At 34.7% G+C, this 24,208-nt stretch overlaps 1 protein-coding gene across 10 annotated transcripts in view; it reads left to right on the top strand.

The window, feature by feature from the left end:
• CPEB3 (cytoplasmic polyadenylation element binding protein 3) overlaps positions 1 to 24,208 on the top strand; it is a 99,621-nt gene that overhangs the window by 32,330 nt on the left and 43,083 nt on the right. For 6 of the 10 annotated variants that reach the window (XM_009677778.2, XM_068950024.1, XM_068950027.1 and 3 more), the window contains exons 3-4: positions 1,587 to 1,746; positions 15,072 to 15,128. In XM_009677778.2, coding sequence (XP_009676073.1) covers positions 1,587 to 1,746; positions 15,072 to 15,128 — 217 coding nt within the window. The remainder of the gene's footprint in view (positions 1 to 1,586; positions 1,747 to 15,071; positions 15,129 to 24,208) is intronic. The other 4 variants (XM_009677780.2, XM_068950025.1, XM_068950028.1 and 1 more) reach the window with 1 other exon arrangement.

The following is a 24,208-nucleotide window of genomic DNA, read 5'->3' as shown; positions in this document are numbered from 1 at the left end:
AGACTTCTCAGACTTCTGCCTATAAATGTGACACTGAAGGTTTCAGCTTGCCAGGTGAAATTTATTAACTGTAGCATAACGCCGCATATGAAGAAAAACTAAAAACTGTCATCCTTTACTTACTTGTGCTTTACATTTTATTGATAGTGATGAGACTAAGAAAACTAATTGTTTTTTTTTTAAACTGTCTGACTGGAACAAGGGGACAGTTTTATTATACTGTCTCATCACATGCAATACTTTATATATTAGAGATTAGTGAATTCCCTGGTCAGGATGGCACGGGTAAATTGTTCCCTCCATAATATAAGCAAGAGCTCTATTTATCTGAAGTTTGAATAATGCTGGAAGCAGGATATCTAGCTTTTACTTTAGATATTTTTCTATAGTATAATTGATCATATTGCTAAAACTTTTCCCTAATGTTAAGCCTAATATTCCTTTGCATACTTTCATTCTGTTAAGTATGCTTCCTTTTTTCTCATGTCCATTTTATTAAGCTATTTGGATAATTTGCTTCTGTAGTTCCTTACCTGTTCCCTATCAGTCAAGTCATGTACATGCATTTTATCTATTAACCTTGCATGCTGGGGAAAATGAAGGGAAGAGGAGATTTTTTTCTGTATACTTGAAAGGACTAGAATCTTCCCTATAAAGCTTTCTAGATTTTGTTGTTGTCCTGTGACCTCTTATATTCTTCTCCATACTAGGTAAAATGTTAAAAAGCAATGGACTAAATATTTGACATACTTCTGAGTAGAATCATCTACTAATATTGGTAACTTGAATAACACTTCTGCTTTTTCAAGTTATTTGTCAATGTAAATTGTTTTAATCTGTTTCTACATTATAAAACATAAAGATATTTAGGCCCTTAAGAATAAAGCTGAACTTTGAAATTGTTATTTTAATAGGAGACCTGTTAAAAAGTTTTAAAAACAATTGAAAAAAAAATAGTTCTACCGCAGCAAATAAAAATCAGAAATTCAAACTAAACAAATGGTTACTCAGTTTTTTGAGTGCCTTAGTCTGAAAGTGCTGCATATCACATCTTTTGTCATCCTTCTAGTGTACTTTCCTTAAACCTGTGAGGCTCATGTTAGGCATTTGAGGAATCGAGTCAGTACTTCCTGGCTTTTTCATGCTTGCTGGCTTTTTCAGCATTGCTTGCTTCTGCTCTGTGTTAAGGTAGCACTGTGGTAGAAGGTGTATGAAGAAGCTGTAAAACAAGCAATAATTTCTGAACTCCTAAATAACTTCACTTCTCCAGCATGAACTTTTAATACTGTTTGATTTCTAAGTTGTTATTTAAACGATTAGAATTAAGTATTCATTGTACATATGTGTTAAATACTGAAAAGCCTCTGCATAGCTGTATTGGTGAAAGCAGCAGCTGCAAAATAGAGACTATCCTTTTAACAACTGTAGATGTGTATTTGTTAATTTATTTTCTTGTTGGTAGCACTCTTTATATTGTAAGTGTGGAATTGGATGCTGGAGTTCTACAAAATAAGAAACGAGCTTGTGTGAGAAAATGATTACTCTGTAACAGTCTTTCTTTCCTTCCTTTTGTTTTTTTCTTTTAGGACCGGAATAGGCCCTATGACACTTTTAACTTGCACTCTTTGGAAAATTCCTTAATGGATATGATAAGGACTGATCATGAGCCTCTGAAAGGTAAACACTACCCTCCCAGTGGCCCACCAATGAGTTTCGCTGATATAATGTGGAGGAATCATTTTACAGGTTAGGAATATTCATATGTCCATGCTTGCTTGGTGTTTAAACAAAAATCAGCTTTTCAGTATTGATATAATCTTTTTGCTAATGAATGAGCTGTCAGTTATGTAAAACTTTTGTTTCCCCATCTTCAGATAATGTTTTTTACTCTAGGAGAGTAAGGTAAAATGTCTATACATTTACTGTAAGTGCACTATCATAATATTGTCTAATAATTGGCATGTCTGAAACTTACTTTCATTTTGTGTATCAGCAAATTGCTAAGTAGGGTCTCCTGCTGTAGTCGTCCACTTCAGAAAATGTGCAGTGAAACTGGAGTCCAATTGTTATGTTCAACATTTTGTTCAAAATTAATATTACTTTTGTTTTTGAATCGTCAGCTAATTTGTGGGATTGTAAAACAACCACTTACTTTATCATGCTAACTCCATACAGTTGTTTCAAATTTATTTTTATAAATGTATCTTGGATTTCACATGGCTAGGGGAGAGCCAACAAGTATTAGATTGTGTTAAGTGCTGAGGAGCTTTGGTTTTTTTTATGCTACAGAACTGTGTCTGTTCTACCAGTTGCAGCATTGCAGATGAAACTATTTCTAGTACTTACCTGACACTGAATAATGAAAAGCTGGGGCAGCTTTTCAATGAATAATTATTCCTATTTGATCTACACACTCATCTGTCTTAATCTTTCATTGGTTAAATTTCAAAACAGGTACACAGTCTTGCTCGCAGGGTTGCTAAGTATTTTACCATGAGGACAGAAGTTAATAGAAAGCCACCTACAAAACAAGTATGGAGCTACAAATTATTCCTAAATTCTTAACAAGTCAGGACACTGGACCTGATAGAGAAGAAATATGCTTTTGTGTGCACCACTTATGGAAATAGATAATACATACTCTTCTGATAAGAGAATTGCCTCATCTCTCCCTATCCTCACGTATATATTACATATGGAAAAACATTTCTTCTGATTCATGTGCCTCTTTCACCATCTTTCTGGATATGGAGTTTCTTATACCATTCCAAACTGAGTTCTGTACTCTCAGCTCTTTTATCCTGTGCTTTTCACTATTTTCCTGAAATTTCCTGTGTTACAGCCTTCATGCTTTCAAGCCTTTAACCATAGACTCAGCTGTCTAAAATGGCCAGTTGATCTTGTCTGAAATGGAAAGTCAGATGATAGTCCTCCAGCAAAAGTGTTAACCTGAAGCTCATAAAAATCAAGCTCTAAAAAACTGAAGTTTCTACTGGGTATACATTTTATATGGCTGATAATTTTCATCTGTCTATCTGTCCAATTAAAAAAAAATCCAAATTGCTATTATGGGGATTTAAGCATTAACTTTATTATAATCTAGCTAAATAGATTTAAATATACAAATTGAGACTCATTTTTTAAAAGCTGAATTTCCATATGAACCCGAGGAATAAAAAAGGGGGGGAAACAGGATTAGAAGTTCTTTTACTGTAGAAAAAGACTTTCATATTGTACCAGAGCCATTTTGCTTATACTACTATCATTGTCTTTTTTTAACCTTTTTTTTTTAATGTTTCAGGTCAGAATCTTAGAGGCACACAAAATAGTAGCAGATACAACTCTCTCATTCATTTCTATTGTTAGCTTATCTTATCAAAAATAATTTCCAATAGTCAGCTGGACTATTTTTATTTTATGTGCTCTAAGTGGCATATACCACAGCTGCAGCTCAGTGTGTCATAATGCCATTTTATATTGAAATTTTGAATCTGCTAGGCTATCAGTTTATGTAGGAGACTTACTAGTCTAAAGAGATACTTGAAGGCAGTAGCAACTGTTCTTCCTCTGCTCAGAGGAAAAGCAAAGAGTTTGGTATTGTAAAATTTGAGTTAATCTTTTCCATTTGTCAGTAGGGCTGTTAGCTTTATTTTCTCTCTACCACAGGCTTCTGTCACTCGCTGAGCGTCCTCTTTCCAGCTATCAGATTATCTCGTTCAGTGCTGTCATCAGTTTTGCCCGTCCTTCCTTGTTACATAGTTCTTTTCCAGCTTTCAGTCCAGTTAACTGTTGGAGAATTCTCATCTGCTGCTAGTTCTCTCTATCTCTGCCCAGCTGTTGTTTTTCCACTGATATAGTTAATTCTCTCCCTTGGTTTCTTTTCCTCCTCCCTTCAACCACAGGGCTGACTTTACTAACCTCCAGCCTTGGCCTGACCTAGCATGCACTTTCCCCTCCTCCTGTTTTCACACTGTGCAGCATGACTGGCAATATTCGTAGGAGTGGCAGTTTCAGGATAGATTCATTCTCTCCTCCAAGAAGCAGCGTTGTCTTCCTCTGTGTTAAAGAGATCTACCTTATTATTTTAACTTAATCTTTTCCCTAAAAATCTAACCATTTCTCTGCCAGCTTTGATCCACTTAAATCTTTCTCCTGTTGCATTTTCTCTGTTGTCTTTTCAGAGAAAATTGATACCTTGACTCTTCCCTTATAACTTTCTCCTTCTCCCCTACCACAGATGCAGAAGGTTTTCATCTGCTGCCCTTCTCTGTACTTTCCTCAGATTCCATTTCATCTTGTGTTCTAATCTCACTTTCTTATCCTAATCTCTGGCCTTCCCCTTTACAATATCAGCACATTCTAGTCTGTCATCACCTTGAGAAAATATGTGATTGACTATGCTTGGTTTTGCTTTGTCCAGCCATTGTCACTTCTTCATTTTTTTTTTCTCCTGAGAGGTTTTTGAATATGCTGTTTATATACTTCAGAAACTTGATTTTCAGTTCCTCATAGACATTCTAGTGTGAATGCCTCTTGTACTAAATTGAACCTGCTTTTTCTGGAATATAGTAACTTATTCAAACCTCAGAGCTAGTAATCCATCTTTGTTTCCCTTGCACTATCTTTCTTAGTCAACTATATTTTGTTTTGTTTTTTGTTTTGTTTTTCTTCTTTTGTTATCTGTGACTATGTCCTCTCTTAGTTTTTTGTGCGGCTTTTCCTTATATAGATAGCAGGTAGAACTACCACAAAAAACCTCAAATAGTTAAAACAAACAAAAGTAATGAGATGGCTTTCCCTCGCATTGCTTATCTTTTTAATCATTCACCTTTTGGTAAACAAGCCTCGTTTTCTCAAACAGTTTTTGCTAGCAGTACTTACATGTCACCTGGCCTTTAGTTTTAATACTACAGGTATTTTAAACAGAAGAGGTGAACAGATGAGCAGCAATGGCCTCTGTTTTCGAAAAGAGATGGAAAGATTTAATTCTAGCAAAAGCTCTGCACGTCTTAGCACCTTCAGTGCATGGTACAAAGCCAGTGCAGCTATTTCAGGATAATGTCAGCCTGCCACTGGGCAACAAAGTTTTCAGCAAACACATATTTTTAGAAGTACTCTGTGTATTTATTCATTAATGAAATATTCCCTGTAGCATGTCTGAGCTTAGAAACTTTGCTTGGAGCGTAGCCCTTCGTAGTGTCATACGTGCACCCTCACATCCCAACAGATACTTGAAACAAAAAATAATAATTTTGGTTCTAGGACAATTTGGTTATAGGACAGCTCTTGATTAGGATGTGAGTGGAAGGGTTAACTTTAAAGATTCTAATATGAAGAACAGACTGAAATGGTTCTGGGATATTTTCTTCTCATTTTGGGGTAGATAAGTTGCTTGTTCTCTGCTTTGTTCTGTGGGGGTGGGGGAGAGGTTCGGTGGTGTGAAAGGAAGAGTCTGTCATCTTGTTGATAGGAGTTGAAGCTTCATAGCTGCTCTGAACCTGATGTATGATAAGAGTTTCTGTCCTGTGGGCCATGGAAATTGACAGTTTATTTCAAGGTCACTAAAGCAGGTCACTTTTTTTAAACGCTCCACTTGGCTTTGGGAGGGCATGGGATGCAGTGACTTTTTTTGGTGTTGCTTTCAAGTGTGGAACAAGAGAAAGACTGAAGGATTGTTAGTGCAGCAGAAACTACATGATCGTCAGTCTCAATATCGAGTTACTTGTATTGACACAGTCCTAACTCAGTCTAATTGACAGGCTTGCTTGGTCCTCTCCAGCCAGGGTCATTTAGTTCTTTTTGGGTGTTTCTTGCTGTTAGAGAGAATTGATACCTGACTCTGAGGTTTCAGGACTTAGATAAATTAACAGCTTATCCTTCTATGCTGCAATTTGTCTTGAGGCCAGCATTGGGAGAAGGTTTTCAACTTCAGCTCTTACACTGCCTCAATCTGAAACTGATTTTTTTTTTTTTCCTCAGCTTTTCCTGCCACTTAGGGGTATCGTGCTGTAGGTTTCTCTCCTTCTGTCCTCATAGTCTGGGGATTGTGCAGCTTTACAAATTGTTTTACTTTTTCAAGCTTTGAGAGCTAAAGGCTGTAAACTAATTGTTTAATAATACTTTTTTAAAGAGTCTCATTTTCTTCCTCTCCCAGGACAGTTAGTTCAACTTCCCTGCCCCTTTTCTTTGCTATCAAGACCAATTTCAACATTTTTATTCTCTTTCAGTCAATACTCATAAATCCTTTCCTCTCTCAAAGAGGAGGAAAAAGAGGAAAAAAAGTATAGTAAAGGAAGTGATAATATTCTTCTTGTTAAAGATGAATTATTGCATTTGGCTATGGGCATCTTGTTGATTTCTGTCTCATTCATAACCAGGCCTATATTGCAGAAGTGTATAAAATTTTCTAAGATATTTCTCCTGAACTGCCTGTCTTATTCTCCGAGTTGCCAATAAAATACAACATACATTACAAAAATATTGGAGAGATTTTTCCTTGAGTGAGGAAAGGACATATTTACAATATTTTGTGACCTGTTGGTACTTATTATGCACTGCTTCTACCTAATGCTGCCAGGAAACACTGAATTATGAAAATAACTAGGTATGTGCTATTTATTACTGACTAAAACATCTTCTCTTTCCTACATCAGTGTCTCTTGTCTATGGTGTAATATGTCCGTGTTGCAATATGTTTATCAATGTCAAACTATTGCATTACAACACAGAGGCATTCTGATCTATTAAAAATATTTGGATCAGTAATAACTAGCAGCTACCTTTTTTCTATTTTTAAAAAATTAAATAGAATATTTCAGCTGTGTTAGATAATGTGCTATACACATGTGTTACTGACTGGTGATGAAACTGAATAAAAATATAAAATTGAGGAGGGAAATCATAACCATTTGACATAATTTTTTTAATGTACTGTTATAGTAGACAACTCTGTAATATTTGTTTTCGTTCAAAGTCAGAATGAAAATAAACTTCCTAATGTGCAAAACCCCAACTAGGCAGAAATTATGAGTTTTTATGAAGTATCGGTGTGGCATATCTTCAAGTATTTGGAAGCAACACATGTACAAGGAGAGTTTCAATAGTAGGTTTTATTAAAATTAATTTTACTGGACGTCAAAAGGTAGAAGTGATAGATAACAAATTTGTGCTAATTATGTGCTACTGTTTCAGCAGAGAGTACATGCTTGCTGACTAAGCGTCTGTTGATTTGAGATTGAGACTTTGCATACAAACATACAACCATTCAGAAAGCCAAATAGTGTTTATGGGGAAAATTTTTATTTTATTTTTCAGTACTTATGAATGCTACTCATGTATTTGTGCTGTAGAAAACTGAAGTGAAGAGAAAGGTTGAGAGAACACCATGCTTTGTACAGGATGCCATGCAGTGACACCTAATGCAAACTCAAAACTTAGGGGATTCAAATCTTGTCATTATTTCTCCTGTTAAATTATTGAAGGAAATAGCATAATGTAAATGCTGTGTACTTTAAAATTTTCCTGGTACTGTAATGTCTTTTTCTTTACAGAGGTTTTTTTTTGAAAGCACATGTGAATTGAACAAATTTTGAAGATTACATCGACTACCAGTGTACAGAAATGTAGTGAATGCATTTTTAGTCAAGTGTGATTAAGAAGTTAGCTTCAATTCTTCTAAATTGTATACTTAAATCTCCCTTTTTCATGTATAGAAATGCATTCAATGGTAATGACAGCATTAATATTTTAGTTGGGTTACTACTTTTTAATCATTGTAGAAACTGCATCAGGTCATAAGGAAAACTAAGTAAAATTTAAGGTTTGTTTTTTAAAAGTAACTGAGCTATATGTTGAGGCTTGAGCACAGTGTGTGAAGATCATATGTGAGTTAGAGAATGTTGGAATACATCTCAAATAGATGTTTACTTTTCCATCTTGTTCTTCGATTCTTTCAGTGCATGTTCTGCTCTAGTTGTTCATAGGCTTTTTTTTCTTTTTTTTTCTTTTTTTTTTTTTTAAGCAAAGATGTAAGCTTGCTGCATGACCTAAGGAAGGTGAAGGTGAACGGTCATAGCTGTGTTTACAATCAGCAACTGAACACAAAGGTCATGCAAATAGAACAAATGTCCTCTCAGCCCTAGAAATGGTGCCACCGAGGCACAACTCTCTGTAACACTGTTATTAGAAAAAGTGGACTGTAACAGCAGTTCTTAAAATGTTGATGCTCATCAGACTCCTTTCTGTAAATACGTATGAAAAACAGTGAGTAGACAGATGTGTTTGCGCATCTATTTATATGTAAAATTAGGCCACCTGAGCTAATCCTTTTAAAGGAAATATACTCAATTTCCTTTGCATTTTAATCACTGCTTAAGCAAGAAATTTTTTCTTTAGTCTTTGCTTCAGGACAAAATATGACCGTTAAAGGATTCATTTTTTTTTTTCTTTTTAAAAAAAAAATGCTTACTTCAGTGAACCTGTGCTATGAGCATCCTTAATTTTGCTGCTGGCATCAGGCATATCTTTGTCTTTCACCTGCTGAATCTGTTTTCAGGAGGATTGGGATTTTTTTTCTTTAGAGATCTGATGCTGCAGATACCAATTTTTCCTTCTCTTTATTTCCGTTACTTCATCATTATGCTGTTGAGGACTGGCCTCACATATACCTAAAACTCTTTTCTTTTTTTCCCTTCTCTTCCTCCTCCACCCAAGTTTTGGGAGTTTTGTATGTTTTAATGTAAACTGCTGGTGGAAATAGTTGCCTTTATATTGGCTGATTTTATCCCCTTCCTTTAGATTACCAATATTCCTCTTTCAAGTGTCGTTCTAGAGCTACATGTGGAGTGGGTATATGTGTACAGATGCTTGTCTGCATTTCATAAATAGGGCTAGATTTCCTTTTATATTCAACAGGTCTTGCTGTTAAAATACAAATATTTTGAAAATATAACTGTTTTCAAGCTTAAAAAAAAATTTCTGCACTACTTAAAGATATTTAAGACCTTTGTGTTTTATTGGAGCAGCATAATTTTCTTATGAAGAATGCATTTCATGGTAATGTATTTATTGCTGTATATATTATCATATTTTATAGGTTGCTTTCTCTACTGATTGATGGTATGTATTTGTTTACTCAATGATAGGAAGAAGTTAGTATCACAAGCTTTATTACAGATTTTCATGACTGATGACAAGACCCTTCTGTTCACATTGCCGCAGTATTTATTTGCATGGTAAAAATATATACTGTGTAAGCACAATAGCTCTCCGTTGCTTCCTTCTGACAAACAATAGTATTTTTCTTCTACTGAGTATGTTTGCATGTAAAAGATCTGGGTCGCAAACAGGTGTTTTAAATTATATGTGTGACCAAAAGGGTGATACACTTACAACAAACAAACAAAAAACCCTGAAACTTCTTCATGAAGTTATTTTTTATTTTTATAATTCTCTAATAATTCATTATGGGAATACTAACAGACCCTTACTTAAATGACTGTTGTTGTTGTTGAAATTGTTTTGGGCCTGTATATTGCAGTAGTGTGACATCAGGGTGAAGGGTCTATTTTTATTTTTGGGGAAAGAAGAGAGGGGGAAGGATCTGTGGTCTACTGAGGTAAAAATGAATTAAATTGTTACACTCCACTCACCTTTTGGCCATTTGTGAACCGTGGAGCAGAGACTCATGGTTGAGCCAATTACACTTGTTTGTTGGGTGTGCTGTAAACTAGACTCCTTGTTTCAGGTGTTTCAGGGAAGGCTGGGCAAGCTTAGATTTTTGCACTTTGCATGCCTGAACTGCACACTATACCATACTTGCTACCTGTTCCTTCGAATAACCGTTGCAGTTTTGTATTGCCTTTTGTTGGCACCAACTTTGAAACCATATGGTAGAAGAGGTAAGAATTATAAAATACTTATTATGCAAATAAGAAAAGGACGTGTAGTATACCTAGTCCTGTCGCCAGTTTCATTTGACCTTGCCACTGGAATCTCTAGTCTTAACTTGTAGTTGAAATCAGCAAGCATCTTAAGAACTGTGGAGAGGAAGTTCTCGTTCCCAGTAAGTTCAAGACAGGTCAAAAGCAGGGAGTATAAGAAAAGCGGTCTAGCTTTACTATTTTCATGCCAGGTACCAGTTGCTGTGTTGGTATAAATGGTTGATCCTGGTTAAAGCCATGAGTTGTAACAGTGTAAGAAGTTTTACTTACTATATGACCAAAAAAGTATTCTTTCTTGGAATATTGATGTCAAAATGATGCAAATAGCTAACTATAATCTTAAAAATCCTTGACTGAGTGAGTGTTGATGTCCAATAGCTGTTTAGGGTTTCACAAGTTAAAAGCAAACAAAAAACAAACAAAAACCCACATAATGCATTTAAGAAGGCAAGATGGGTCCCATTCAGAAGTCTCTTAAAGCAGAAGCCTTACAGTTCTGGGACTGATTGATGATTGATGTTTCGAAGTTATGTTTCAGACACAAGGAAAAAGATCAGTTTTACAGATAGTTGTAAACAAGTCACTAAAAATAGTGGTTTTTAAAGTCAAGATTAATGTGACTGCTGTAGGCAAGCATGGCACTGGACACTGTCAAAAACTGTGATAGTGGTAGGGCTGCGACTGATATCCAAGATTATCATTTTTGGAACTATGTTCTTTTTCAAAATATTCATGTGGCTTGAAATTATCCAGACAATTGCAATACCTATTTGTAAAAGATATAATAAAAATGTTCAAATAAGGTAAAAGCATACTTCCTCAAGTTGTTGGGAAGATTTCAAAATTGTTTCAGAATCATGGCACTTTTCTGCAAAGAAAGAGATGAGTTTGAACAGCAGTGATTATGCTCACAGTATCAGTCATCAGTCACTGAGGTATGCCCTCTTAATAAAGTTTCTCAAGAATCATCTGGAACAGAGTAAAAGAAATGCATGTGGCAAAGCTAAAGAAAGAGAAGGATGTATTTTAGCCTGGCAGATGTGTTGTCCTGATTTTGACTTCTCATCAAAAATAGGAAAAAATGGCAAATAATATTCACTGTAAAATTTGTAGGCCAAGAAAATATGGACAATTATTCTTTTATGTCTCAAACGACTACTGGTATGTCAGTAAGGTATATAATTAAGTCTTGAAATCAAGGTGTATTTTTAGTTTATAGTTTAGTTTATGTTTTATCATAGTGGCACCAAATAAGGACACACAGTCTTTCCTATTTGTCATTATTGATGTTTTGTTATGAGGAAGGAAAACTTATATGACAGGAATATCTTATGGTTAGATAGGTTAAGTTTAGTTTGTTCTGGTGACATAGCACTTCAACCCCTATGAAATCAAACACCAAGATATTGCATATGGAAAAGCAGTGGAGCAAATCAACTAAGGAACCTAAAACTGCTTGCTTCAAGTACTTGAAGCCTGAGTAGCCAAAGGAAGGTAAAATGTGAGTCACTTTGGCATTATCATGTAAGTCATTTGGAATATCTAGAAAGAAATAAACTTGTCTGAATTGGGAAAGCAAAAAAAGCTTTCACCATCTGAATCCTATTTGCTCACTGAGATTTAAATTTATCTTCAGTTGAAAGCATTTCCATCTGACTAAAGTGATAATTGTAAATTGACCAAAAATACAGACAAAGCTCTGAAATGACTTTGAAAATTAATGCAATAGGAAAATAGTAAATAATAAATTTTAGTATTTAATATAAATAAATTTCATTCATCTAAGTTAATATCCTCTTATTTCCAATGTAATTCAGAAAAGAAGATACACATACAGATGTATGTGCTTAGAGCACTTGATGTCCTCTAAGAATGAAGTTGGAGTATCTGCTATGGCAAGCATGGTGTTGGACATGTAGCACCTAGGCAGGCCACTGACAAGAATCTTTCTGAATGCTGCTAGGAAAGAGAATTCAAGGACTTCAATGGCCTAAGGATCACGCAAAGAGCAGCCTGGGTTATACAAGAATGACTGAACCTATGTTAGTACCCTGAAATGTTTAAAGAGCCAGAAGTATACAAATTGATTGGTTTTTTTTTTTTTTTTTTGAATTAGCAGTTGAAAAGACTTATGTTAAAGGTTAAGAGTTTTTGTTGCAGCCTAAGTACATTAGTAATGTGTTATAAAAGTATATAATTGAAAATATGTTCTGTAGACAGTTATGAAACCAAGACAAGCAAACTGAAAATGGCAGATGTATACTGAATACAAATACTGGGGATGTTGTTATTGGAAGGGTTCCTATTTATGACTTCACTGAACTGCTGGAGTCTGTAACTTCTGTGCTTTAACTTATCTGCTTTTCTGCTTATTGTGCTTAAGGTTCTTGAAGAGTAGAAATTTTATCCAGAGATTTCATATTAAAGCTATAATTGGAAATGTGTGCTTATGTAGACTTTATAGAGATGTAGGTAGCATACATGTGCTTTTTCCTTAAAATGATTGTTTTACCACAGTCATTTCTGTTTTACCCAAATATTTTCTTCAAAGTACATGTTTCTAACTGCATTTTGCAGTTTTATGCTGCATCTTTATATAAATACATGAATAATTTCATTTTTGTGCTCGCTCTCTCTACTTGTTCCTTAAATAATTATGCATTTCTCTCATTTGCATATGGCTTGTTTTTTCAATTGAATAATTTGTAAAGTATTCAAATAATGTATTTAATATGAAAGGCTACATAAAAAGGTAACCAATTCTCTTACGACTGGTGCATTACCAATCTGTTTGAATGCTTTTAATACAAGTGCGTTTTGATAATGTTTTGTTAGTTCGTTGCTATGGAATGGGAGGTTCTCTGAAGATGCACAAAATTATCCCACGCTATTGCTTAGCTCCTATGAGAACATGTCCTGCTTGTGCTGCTCTGTATTTTCTGCTCCTCCTAAAAGATAGCTGACAAGAACAGTTTAAAAATAGCAGGCCAAGGGCAGGTGATAAAATGTCATGCAAGCAGCACCTGGCTCACCGACTGCCTGGAGGGAGAAAAAAATCCAGCCCAGATGTCACAGATACGGTTCTATTTCTGTAGCTGGTCAAACAGCAGAATTTCAGCTTCAGCAGAGGAAGAGAGAAGAGGCAACCCCCAAGCAGTCTGCATTCACATTTTACTCTAGTTTTTTTCATAGCAGTCCCCTCATTCCTATCACAAATAATGGGTTATTATATATGCCTAATCTCTAAAAATACCTGTAACCTCATGCTCATTAATATGCTATTAAGCAAGGGGAATTGCTATCAATCCGACAAGGTTTCTGGGATATTTAGCACAGGCATATGCTAACTGAAGTAATGGCAGTGTTAATGTTTCTGCCGTGTCAGATTAATGTGAAAATATATTGTGATCTATTGGTGATTATGTCTGTAACTAGGAATTATGAAATATGTACTAAAGATATCCTAAGAAGTTTTGCCTAAGGAGTTGGAAGGAAACTGGAATGGAAATTTTATTTACCTTTCTTCTCCTCTCTGTCTGTTTTCTGGAGGTGCTGTTTCCTTCAATATACTCTTACTGTGGGGGTGCTTTTTTCTAAATGAATGAGAAATTTATAATGTGAAGAAAATATATTTGCTTTTTTAAAACTGCTTGTGACTTAGTTTCAGAAGTGTCCCAAATCTTCTTGTTGCATCTGTTCGGAAAGAGTATTAATTACAGCACAACAGTCTCTGTGACTTCAAATAGAAGGCTTTAATTTCTTGGTAGGAGCTAAAAATATTGGAGAAGAAACTGGAAGATTAGCCTCAGTTCCGTTCTGTGAAAGCATATTTGTTAAAACTTGGTTTGGTAGAAGTAGGGAAGCGAATTTATGCTAGAGGAACTTACTGATTATATTGTTCCTTTAGTATAGTGAGTGGATCTTGGGCTCCCAGATTTGAGTGCCCATGTACTAAAAAAAAATGTAAGCCTTCAACTTCCTTAGCACCCAAACTTAACCACAAATCAAACGATAGAGACAGTATATGAAATGGATTATAACACTTAAAATGTATTTCAGTTACTTATAAGTGGCCATAATGATCCTTTTTTTTTTTTTTTTTAAATCATTTTCCAACCAAGGACTAATATCAATTACACCTTTGGATGCGAGCTTTTTAATTAAGAAATTCCAAGTTTCTTCAGGGTATATTTTTTAATACTTCAGCTTCAGTGTCTAAGAAACTAAGACTAATCTGAACAGTAGTAGAATTAGTTCATGTCTTGCTTTGAAAGTAAGAATAGATTTTTGAGGGCTGCCTGCTTTCAAACGAAGTAACTGTGTTTGAATTTCTTCCATTTCCAATTCCTGAAGTCATCAGAGACCTTCTAAGCCAACCTTTCAACAGTTAAATCTCCTCTGAGAAAGTTGGCGCTGTTTTGTATCTCTCTGGCTTCTGGGAAACTAGTATCAGACTAGCAGAGCTTATTTCAGTTTCATGGGGAACCTTCTCTATATTATAGGCCCATGTTATGGATCAAGAATAAATATTCCTAGACCCATGTGTACTTTTTCAAATATATATGAACGTCTGAACTCAATCAGACCAAAGCTCCCTCCAGCCCAGTATTGTGTCTCAGATAGTGAGCAATAGCAGCTTCTTAAGGATAAATACGAAAATGGGGTAAGTGCACCCAATCTCTAGTTATCTGTAGTTCAAGGGTTTCTGGTGTCAGAGGTAATATGGAAAATAGTGATTTGTTGTTCCTATTACAATTATGTGTACTTTTGAATGCTGTGCTCTTTATTTGAAATGTAAAATAAATAGCAAAACTGCAGCAAGCAGAAGGTTGAGCTATGAAGCCCTATTTTGAGAGGGTAAACATACTATTTTCCTGGCACAAAGCAATGGATGTACTACAGAATTTTTATTCTATTGTTTATTTTATGATTTTTCAGTATTTTAACTACATAGTATAAAAGCTACTACAGTGTTAAATATCTTAAATGTGTACTCTTGGGATGTTATCTTTTATAGATGGAAGTTTCAGCTACCCTGACTGCTCATCCCCTTTGGCAGTTTTTACTATTCATGAATTTAATTTAATCTTGAAATAAAAATATTAAAAACAACTTTTATTTACATTCCAGGGCGTATGGGAATAAACTTCCATCATCCAGGAACAGATAATATTATGGCTCTTAATAGTAAGTAGTTAATATCTAATGACTAATATTATCATGTTAAATATTCTTTCTTGCATATATATATATGTGTATGTAGCTGTACCTTCAAAGATAAAAATGTGTATTAATAATAGTTGAATTGAAGTTTTTGTGCACTGTCTTAAAATAACTTCCATAAATCAATTATCTCTGATTTTCTTAGTAGAACTGGTGATAGAATACTTCACTGTAGCTGTACGTGTTCCACTGGAGCCTTCATAACACCTCCTCTAGATAATATTGCAGAACAAGTTTCTGTTCCCTCTTTCGTGTGCACATGTGTTTAGCACAGCTAAATTGGAAACTTTAATTTCCAGTATCTCTTCAGACATGCTGCTTCTTGTTGGGATACGTTGTTACAACTTTTGCATAAAATTGCATTGGCTGATGGCATTTAGTTTCCCTTGATTTTCTGAAGAAATTGTCATTGCCCCATATCCATAATCTGAAGAAAAGATAGATGTTTATGGAAATGTTCAGCAAACTTTTCCAGGCTTTTTTAGTCTGCAATGAAATTACATCTCCACAGAAAAATTTATTTAACTGTTTTGAAATGTAAATATTCACTTAGAATGTTGTATTAGTCAAATGTATTAGCATTAGTTTATTAACTTCTTTATCATTTCATTTTTTCGCACGATCTATAATTTTTTTTTTTTTTTTACTTTTACACTGTGTGTACAAGTCATACTCTGTATTGTTGAAAGCTTCAGATTTTTAGATTCTTATAAATGGATTTTGTGTGGTACCAAACAAGATTAAAAATTAATTTTGTAAATGTAAAAAATTGAAAATTTTGAAGACATTTTCAAGGAAGTAATCAATTGAGCAAGGCTTAACTAAATTTTAAGCTTTTGACTTTTAATGTCAGTTTTTAGAACCTGTAAAACTGTTAGTGTTCTTTTCTTTAGCTTTCCATAGTTAATGACAAGAAATTTTTGCACTTTCTGTTGTCATAGTTATCACATATGCTACATTTTGTTATGAGGCACGCAAAAGTATGTGAAGTCAAGTAATTAACTGGGAGAAATGCTCTATCTAATTAAAGATATTAAATAAGAAAACTGGTCAAGCGTGTGTGTGTGTAGATAAGCTGAATTTTTAAAAACAATTAATATCTGTTATAGAATTTGTGACAGTATTTCTTTATAGAGTAGGGATTTTTGAAAGTGAGCTGTCCCAAAATGAAACCTCTCTAATTATATATAATATGGTAGCTTTTTATAGAAGTTTTTTGTTCCTAAGTGGATGAATGTATTCTATTCTAATTTCTTTCATTGATGGATAAATTTTAGAAGAAGTAAGTTGCCTTCTTAATGGAAACAAAATTAAGAAAATCAAATTTCTTATTCCCTGTGTAATCCCTTTGAAATTTTACAGGCAGTTCTGTAATCTGATTAGTTATAAAAAATAATGTTCCTTCCTAGCTATAGACCTGATATAGGGCTAAAATAATAGTATAAATAATTAATTCTAAACAAAACACATTTATACATTTCTACTATATAAAATATTATCAGACTGCTTAAATATTAACTGTTTACAGACTTTTATAAACATTGAATCATAAATATACAATTAATGCAAAATAGTAGTACTTGTTCTTCTGAGTAAAGTTTAGCACAGAGCACTAAATAAGTACTTTTGCATTTCCCCTCTCCTGCGTGTCTTCTGCCTCCTGTGCTTTACTAGATGAGGCCAAAACGTTTTTGGCCATTGCTAAGAGCCCAGAAGCTAGATTTTTTTGTAATTTGAAAACATTGCTTTTTGATCTTAAATCTTTGAAGATTTAAAGGTTGGTGAAGATTTAAGATCAAAAGCAAATATTCAGGTACATAGGCTTAGAAACTACTTGCAGTTTATCATTTAAATCTTCTTTTATACACAGCTAAAACGAGCAAATTTAGAACTGTGTAACTCCCATGTGATCCGTGTTCTTTGCCATGATGAAATACACTAAGGAAAGATGGTCCAAGAAGAAATATTATTACTTCTGCCAGAATGGCTGTATTTTGGATAAAGCAAATTTTCCGAAAGAGATTTCAGCCCAGTAATTTTTGGAAGAAATTGGAGAACTTATGTTACTTACTCAAGTCATGATAATGCTTGCAATATCTACACGTAATTTCTATGCAGCCAAACACTGGCTGTTGAATCCACAAAACCCAGCCTCACGTTCTCTTCATAGTTGCTACATAAGCATTTTTTTCTTTTCCTGCTAAGAAACCGTAATAATTCCTAAGACTTATTATTCAAAGCTCATGTTATCCATAATGGCGTATACAATCTTTCTGAAGTTACACGGCAATCTAGGTTCATGCCTACAGCAATGCAAAACTTTGCTCAACATTGCTGGGCAAGAGGGGAGGTTTTCTGGTGGTCTTCATCTCTTTCGTTCCTTCTCATCTTTCATGGCAGTGTTTCCAACTGTGCTTTAGCTGGTGTTCTTATTTATTGATTATGGCCTTTTAGGGATTTTCTGAACTGGCGGTCTTGAGCTACTGGCTAGAATTGTTAGGGTTGCTCTGTCTGAGGTTAGGTGTTACTTGCTGTTTAATTGGCCTTAAAATCTCAAACTCTTAGTTGGCAGAGCTTAGTGCAGAGCATACTATCACCATTTTGTTCATCACTTTGTGAAGCTATAAGTCATCATCATCTCAAAGCACTGAGTTCCTGAAATAATAAAATCAGTGGGATAGAAAAGAATACTTGTAAATGCACAGATTATTATGAATGCTATTCTTGTTGTTAATGGTGTTGTGCTTGTGTGTATACACACATGAACACACACACATGTAGGTGTGTAAGCGTGTTTATAGAGTAGTGGTGCTTGAAGTTCAAAAGAGAATTAGGCTTTTATTGAGGAATATGCTGCACAAAATATTCGGGGAGACCTGAACCTGATCCTGAAGAGTTTATAAACAAAAAAAAGCAAGATCAAAATATTCAGAATTGTAAACACTGAGGCAAAAAGGAGGAAAACTAATGTTTTTGAATATACTAACTCTTGAAGAACTTGCTGATACTAAATCAAATTTAATTTTTGTAAACATAAGTACACTACTTTGTCCTTGACTACTACTTACACAAGAAGTCTGTGTTTAGTAATAGATAACTAGTTTTAGTCTTTAAAAAAAATTCTACTCTCTCTTAAGAGAAAAGTTAATAAATAAGGTCACTACTTGATTAAAAACACTCTTTCAATTAATATATCATTGATCTTGAGCTAAACAGAAGAATTTTTATTATCAAGAAAACTTTCAGGTATAGCAGCTTATTATATGACTGTGATATTGTAATTTCTAGGAGAAATATAGCATAAATGGAATTATTGATTTTATTTATGTAAATTTGTTAAGAACTTAAAAGGAAGAAACAAAGTATTGACTGTGGCGCTTTTAGTTAATGTTTACAATACTAATTAAAATGGGAAATAAATGAATTTGCTTTGCCTAAATGAACTCTATGGTTTCCTCTATCCCCTTCCCTTTCTAGCATTTGCTCCCATTTGCAGTCAAACATTTCTGCAGCTATTGCTTTTATCATGGGACACTGGGTTTTCTTTTGAGTTAATACGTGCTCCTTTATTTAGATATATTAAGACTAAGTGATCAGCATGAACACGTAATCACCTGCATGCTAGTAGGTGGGCTATCTCCAGTGCTTCTTGTGAACTCCAGAAAGCCAAAAGCAAATTTAGTGGGAGGGTGGTATATGGAGTGAAAAGGGAGAAGGGGAATAAGCTAGTGTGTGTGATCTTCCCCAAGGAAGCACAAGACTGTGTTGCTGGGGTCTCATATTAGCTCTTATAAAATGAGTTTACACTAAAAGTAGATTTAAAAACAAACAGACAAACTTGTAAACTGCTAGAATCCTGTTTTTCCTAAAGTTCCTATATGCAGTCACTTTGCACTGCTGTTGAGCTTCAAATGTTCCATCTCCTACCAATGTTAATTCTTATTTCACCTGAAAATGTATAACCTGTGAGGCCTAGTACTGTTTGCTCTCCGACTGTTTTTTCTTTCTTCATAGAAGTGTCATTTAATTGCTCTAAATAAAATAGGTTGAGAAATATCTTAAGGTAATATTTTGGGGCACGTTTTAGATGTTATGTGGAGATTTTGTTTTTGTTAGTATAAACAAAGGTTATGGGGGAAGTCTTCATGCTCTAATGGAAAATGTAGTGTCAGGAAAACAATTAAATTTGCTGTTTCCTTCCTTTTTTGTTTTTTAAAATTGCTTTTTCTCCTTGAGAGCTATTATACTTGGCTCTTCATATATTCTGATGTATTGTTTTCAAGCATATAATGTTTAAATATAACAAAGTTTCTGAAATATCATCTTGTGTTAAATCTTTTGCCAATGTTATTGGTATGCCTTGAAATGAACAATTCTTAATAGAAAGTTTATTGAATTATTTTTGTCTTGCAAAATTTTTAGTTGGCAGTTTAGTAGTTGACAAAAGCATGTTTTTTGTAGTGATAATATTCTGGGTAAATGTGCAGCTAAATTTCCAGAGGCATTTCTCTCCTTTAATAGTTTTCTCTCAGATTTCTTTTTTCCTGAGTAGGATTTAAGCTAGTAAAGGTTTTTTACTGGATAGAGGTTCAAAAGCTGATGCCTCAATTTGTTATAAAGTTTTAGATGGAGGCTCTCTGGAATGAACCGTCCATCTCTGTGAAAATATTGACTGGACTCGGTACTTGATTTCTGGTGATGTAGCTAAATTCCAAAATTCAAACCATCAATAAGATAAATGGCTAAACTTCATCTCCTTCAGAGCATGGCGTGAGGTACAGTGAAATTGTGAATGCATTTTACAGAGTTCTTTTGTATGGGATGTCCACTCTAGATGCATTTTTGTGGAGGAAAAAAAAAAGGCAAACTAAAGGCCAAGAAGATCGATACCATCTTATTGGAATTCACTGAGGTCTTTAGCTCAATTATCAAATCAGGTTACTAATCTGCTGCTGATTTGTTTCCATGTAGGGAATATTAGAAAGGAATAAAAGATACTGAGAAATCTAATAAGATTTGCAGAGCCAGACCTAGTTTGATTGTGAAGAGATCAGAGCTTATTTCATTGGAGGGATGATGGAATAGCAAAGGGTTCATAAGAGTCTCAGTGTGTGTGAACTTTCACTTTATACGTAACCTTATTAGGGTTTTCAGAGCTGTCTATGCAAACCCTTGTTAGGAGGGATGGAGTTAGCACTGCTCCTGTCTTAGGGGGAGTAAGATGGGCTAGCTGATCTCTCAAAGTCCCTTCTATATGTGTTTAATAAAACATTAAAAAAAAAAAAACAAGAAAAAGGCAGAGGAGCAGCAGTTATACATCCTTTTCTCTTTTTCTCCCCATCAAGTTTTTATAACAGCTTTTGCATTTTCTGAGGTCTGATTTGGCTGTTACTGAGAGCAGTATCTCTTATCAGTGACTACTAAAGCTGCTTTTTCTAGCAGAGGAAGATTTCTTAACTTTTCTTCCTTTTAATCCCACTTTCTAGCTCTTTACTACCTTATTTGTTTTTCCACTACTCTTCCTGCTTCACAACTTCAGCAATGTGCGTTCCTTTCATTTGTGTGATCCTCTGTATTGTGAGTGAGTGCCATCTGTTTCTGTAGCATTTATCATCAGGACTTGCCAAGCTTTTCCATAACCCTTATACATGCTGCTAAAAGTGAGGAAACTTGCAGTCAAGGATTAGATTCAGTAGATTGGAAGCAATATGAAGGAAGTTCCCATCAACCTGGCTGTTAAGCACGTGAGCTTTATCATTAATTTACTTTTAAAACTAGAACAAAGAAATGAAAATAGATAAGCCTTCCCCCCCCCCCCCCCCACAGATGCTTGACCACTAAAGATTCCTGAGGAACAAAGGCCTAAACTGTTGGAAAAAATAGTTTTGAGTATCAAATGTCAGAATAAAGAGATGTTTTGCAGTTCACATGTCTGATGAAGTATTTGAGGTCCAATGTGTGGGCCTTAAACTGCCTACAGCTTGTGAGTAGATTGTGTTTTTACCAGTGATGGGATTCAGTTTGTATAGCTGGCGGCATGCCACTATATATTGGCAGGGAGATTGTTGGAACGCTTGCATTGCTAGCATTGGAAAGAAATGAACCAGAAGTGGTTGTTGAGGCCAGTATCACCAAGTTATCCCAACACCCATCTGCAGCCCATCTATCAGTGGAGATTGAGAACCACTCATAGATGAACAACCATTTATCCCAATCTCCAAATCCCAATTACTTAGATTAATTGTTTCCTTCAAAAACCTCTTTAAAAAGGTGGAGGACAGCAGGCTTGTCCTTTGTAAAGTTATTCCCTGGGGCAGCTTCTCTAACCACACAAAAAAGGAAAGAAAGAGCAACGTTTTCTTAAACAAGCTGTTCATTCGTTACCTATCTCTGAGTTTTTTTCCTCATGTTCTGACAGTTCATTAAATAACCTTGACTATATTGAATTTTTCATATTCAAATTTAAGAGAAGTCTAGTACTTCACAAAGATACAATATTCATATATGTAATCTCAGAAATTCATGGTAACTCAAAATAAGTCTTTAAAGCAGATGACAGAAATTCTAGCTTTGCTGTATGTACTTCTAACATCTGGGTTTCTTGTTAAATATGCACAAAACCACAAATACATGGTCTAAGTATTTTAACGATATAAAAGCAGAATTCATAGATTGTTCTGTTCATTTGCTCTTCAGTGTTAGTTTAATAGTGTTCTTCCCTGAGTTCAAGTTGTGCGTTAACAGAGCTATTGTTATAGCAAAGATACATTGCAAAATTACACTTGATTTGTCACCTTCTCTCAGTTCGTTCATTCATTTTTCCCTAAAATTGTATTTCGCTTGTAAACTTCCAGATCTCTGAAGAGCTTCAGAGACTAGCTATTCAAAACAAAAAGCCTGACATATTTTCCTTTCCAAATTTAGAATGTTATTGCATAACTCATGCTATCCTAAAGCAAGTATTGTTCTGAACTGCTAACTGCCTCAAGTCAAATGAGTTTTCCAAGTTAGAAATAAGATACCAGTAATCTATAAATCAAGGGGGTTCCCAGTCTTGTCAAGCAAACTTTTCTTTAACCGTTCTAGCCCCAGAATTTCAAATCTTGAAAGGCTGAATTTTCATTGAGATAATGCTGTTTTGTTAATATTTAAGAAGTGTCTCTAAGATTTTTGGGAAATGTATGTCTTTGACATTGTGGACATATCATTGCATGAACAAGATCAGGCTTAGTGTCAACAATGAAGAAAAAATGTTTTTAACATTCTCGGAAGACTTTCTGTTAAGTCTTCCATAAAATGTGATAATATAAATAAATGATGTTCCTTATGTCTGAATTTGAAATTACCTGCTCTGGTTCACTTTTAGCTTTGTTCTGGAAATAGTTTAGGTCTAGTTCTTTTGAGCTAGTGTTTTTTTGGATTCACAAATTTATAATTTCCTTGAAATGTTAACCATTTATTTGCTTGTGTACAAGATGCAGATCCAGTCCCATATTATAATAAAGAAATGAAAAAAATCAGAAAAGAAATCTCTGTGAGAACAGAAGATTTGACTTACAGAACAGATGATTAACTTAAAAGTCACTATCTGCTTTGTCTAAGTCTCACGACTTAGACATTTTAGTTTGTCTAAAATAAACCAAATTTTTTAAGGAGTCTACCTAACAAGTGAAAATTATTTTCACAGTTCAACATGTTTAAATAGCATTATAATAAATATGTTTTCCTTTTTTTAATTGACTCATTTTCTCCAGTAAAGACCATCATGCAGCGTTCGTGTTCTAGCACAAAGAGAAAAAAACATTAATCTTGTCCATACCTCTGCTCAAATCTGTAAAGAGAAGCTTTCACAGCTTATGGGTTTTATGATGCTCTTAGAATCTGATTAAAAGACAAACCAACAAAATTAATTTGGTAATATTATCTCCTCTATGAACATCCTGGAAGTACATTGGCTTGCCTATAGATTTAAGATCAGATTTTCAATAAGGTCTGATGCATTTGAAAAAGGTTCTCCAGAAGGTTCTCTGTCATAAGTTATTAATATGACCATAATGAAGCTGCTGAAAGCTTTTGATCTGTTTGATGTAGGTGACAAGTACTCAAGTTTCTGTAGAGATAATTTTCTTAGTGATAGTGATTTTAACATGTTGAATAAATACCAGCTTCATGTGATTGGCTTCATTAAAAATTGTTTTAAGAACATGCTTGTGTTTCAGTGAAACTTGTTAATTGTTTTACCAACTTTCTCCCATGCATAGCTAGCTGTTTTCCCAGGGAAGTTCTTCCCCACAGTTTCTAATCCATAAAAATTAAACTCTTAACTAGAATTGACAAAAACAGTTGGAACGGATACTCATTGCTTCACCTGACTAACATCTGTTGTCTCCAGGAGATCTAGTAAGGTGTTTTGTGTTTTTACAAGTGCTTCTTAACTTAAGTCTTGGTTCAAAAGGGATATTGAGCTGTAAAATATTATTACACCTTCTTGCACTGATGTAGTGTGACAGCATTTAACTGAACCATGTCAGGTGATGCACAGGTCTAGGCTGAATTTCCATGTAGTCATCGCAGTTATTTATTTTTGCCAAGTGCCACTAATTTTTATTTTCTGTTACCTTATGACTGAAATCTGTTGTGGAAAATGTATGCCACGAGCTGTATACTAGGAGATTAAAGAAGCTGAGATCTTCAATCCAGGGCGGAGAAGGCTGAGGGTGGATGCGATGGATCCGTACAAAGTTGCAAAGGTGGTGGGTGAGGGGAAAGTAGAACCGCTTGTTTACCACAGTCCTCAGCACCAGAACTGAGAGACATTTGGTGAAACTTCTAGTAGATCCATTTAAAACCCACAAAAGAAAGTGCTTCCGTAGTTTACTTTTTGACAGTACTTGTGGAAGCAGATAATATGAGCAGGTTCATAAAGGCATTAGACAGATCATGAACAAAAGGCCTTGTGGGCGGGTATTAGAAGTAGGCAGGAGTGTGCCTCCTAACTTCTTTAATCCAATCACTCTGGATGCTAAGGGAATAGAGAAGAATAT

This window comes from Struthio camelus, chromosome 7, assembly GCF_040807025.1.
Source record: "Struthio camelus isolate bStrCam1 chromosome 7, bStrCam1.hap1, whole genome shotgun sequence".
Taxonomy (NCBI): Eukaryota; Metazoa; Chordata; class Aves; order Struthioniformes; family Struthionidae; genus Struthio; species Struthio camelus.
This window is presented reverse-complemented; position numbering and strand designations above follow the sequence as displayed.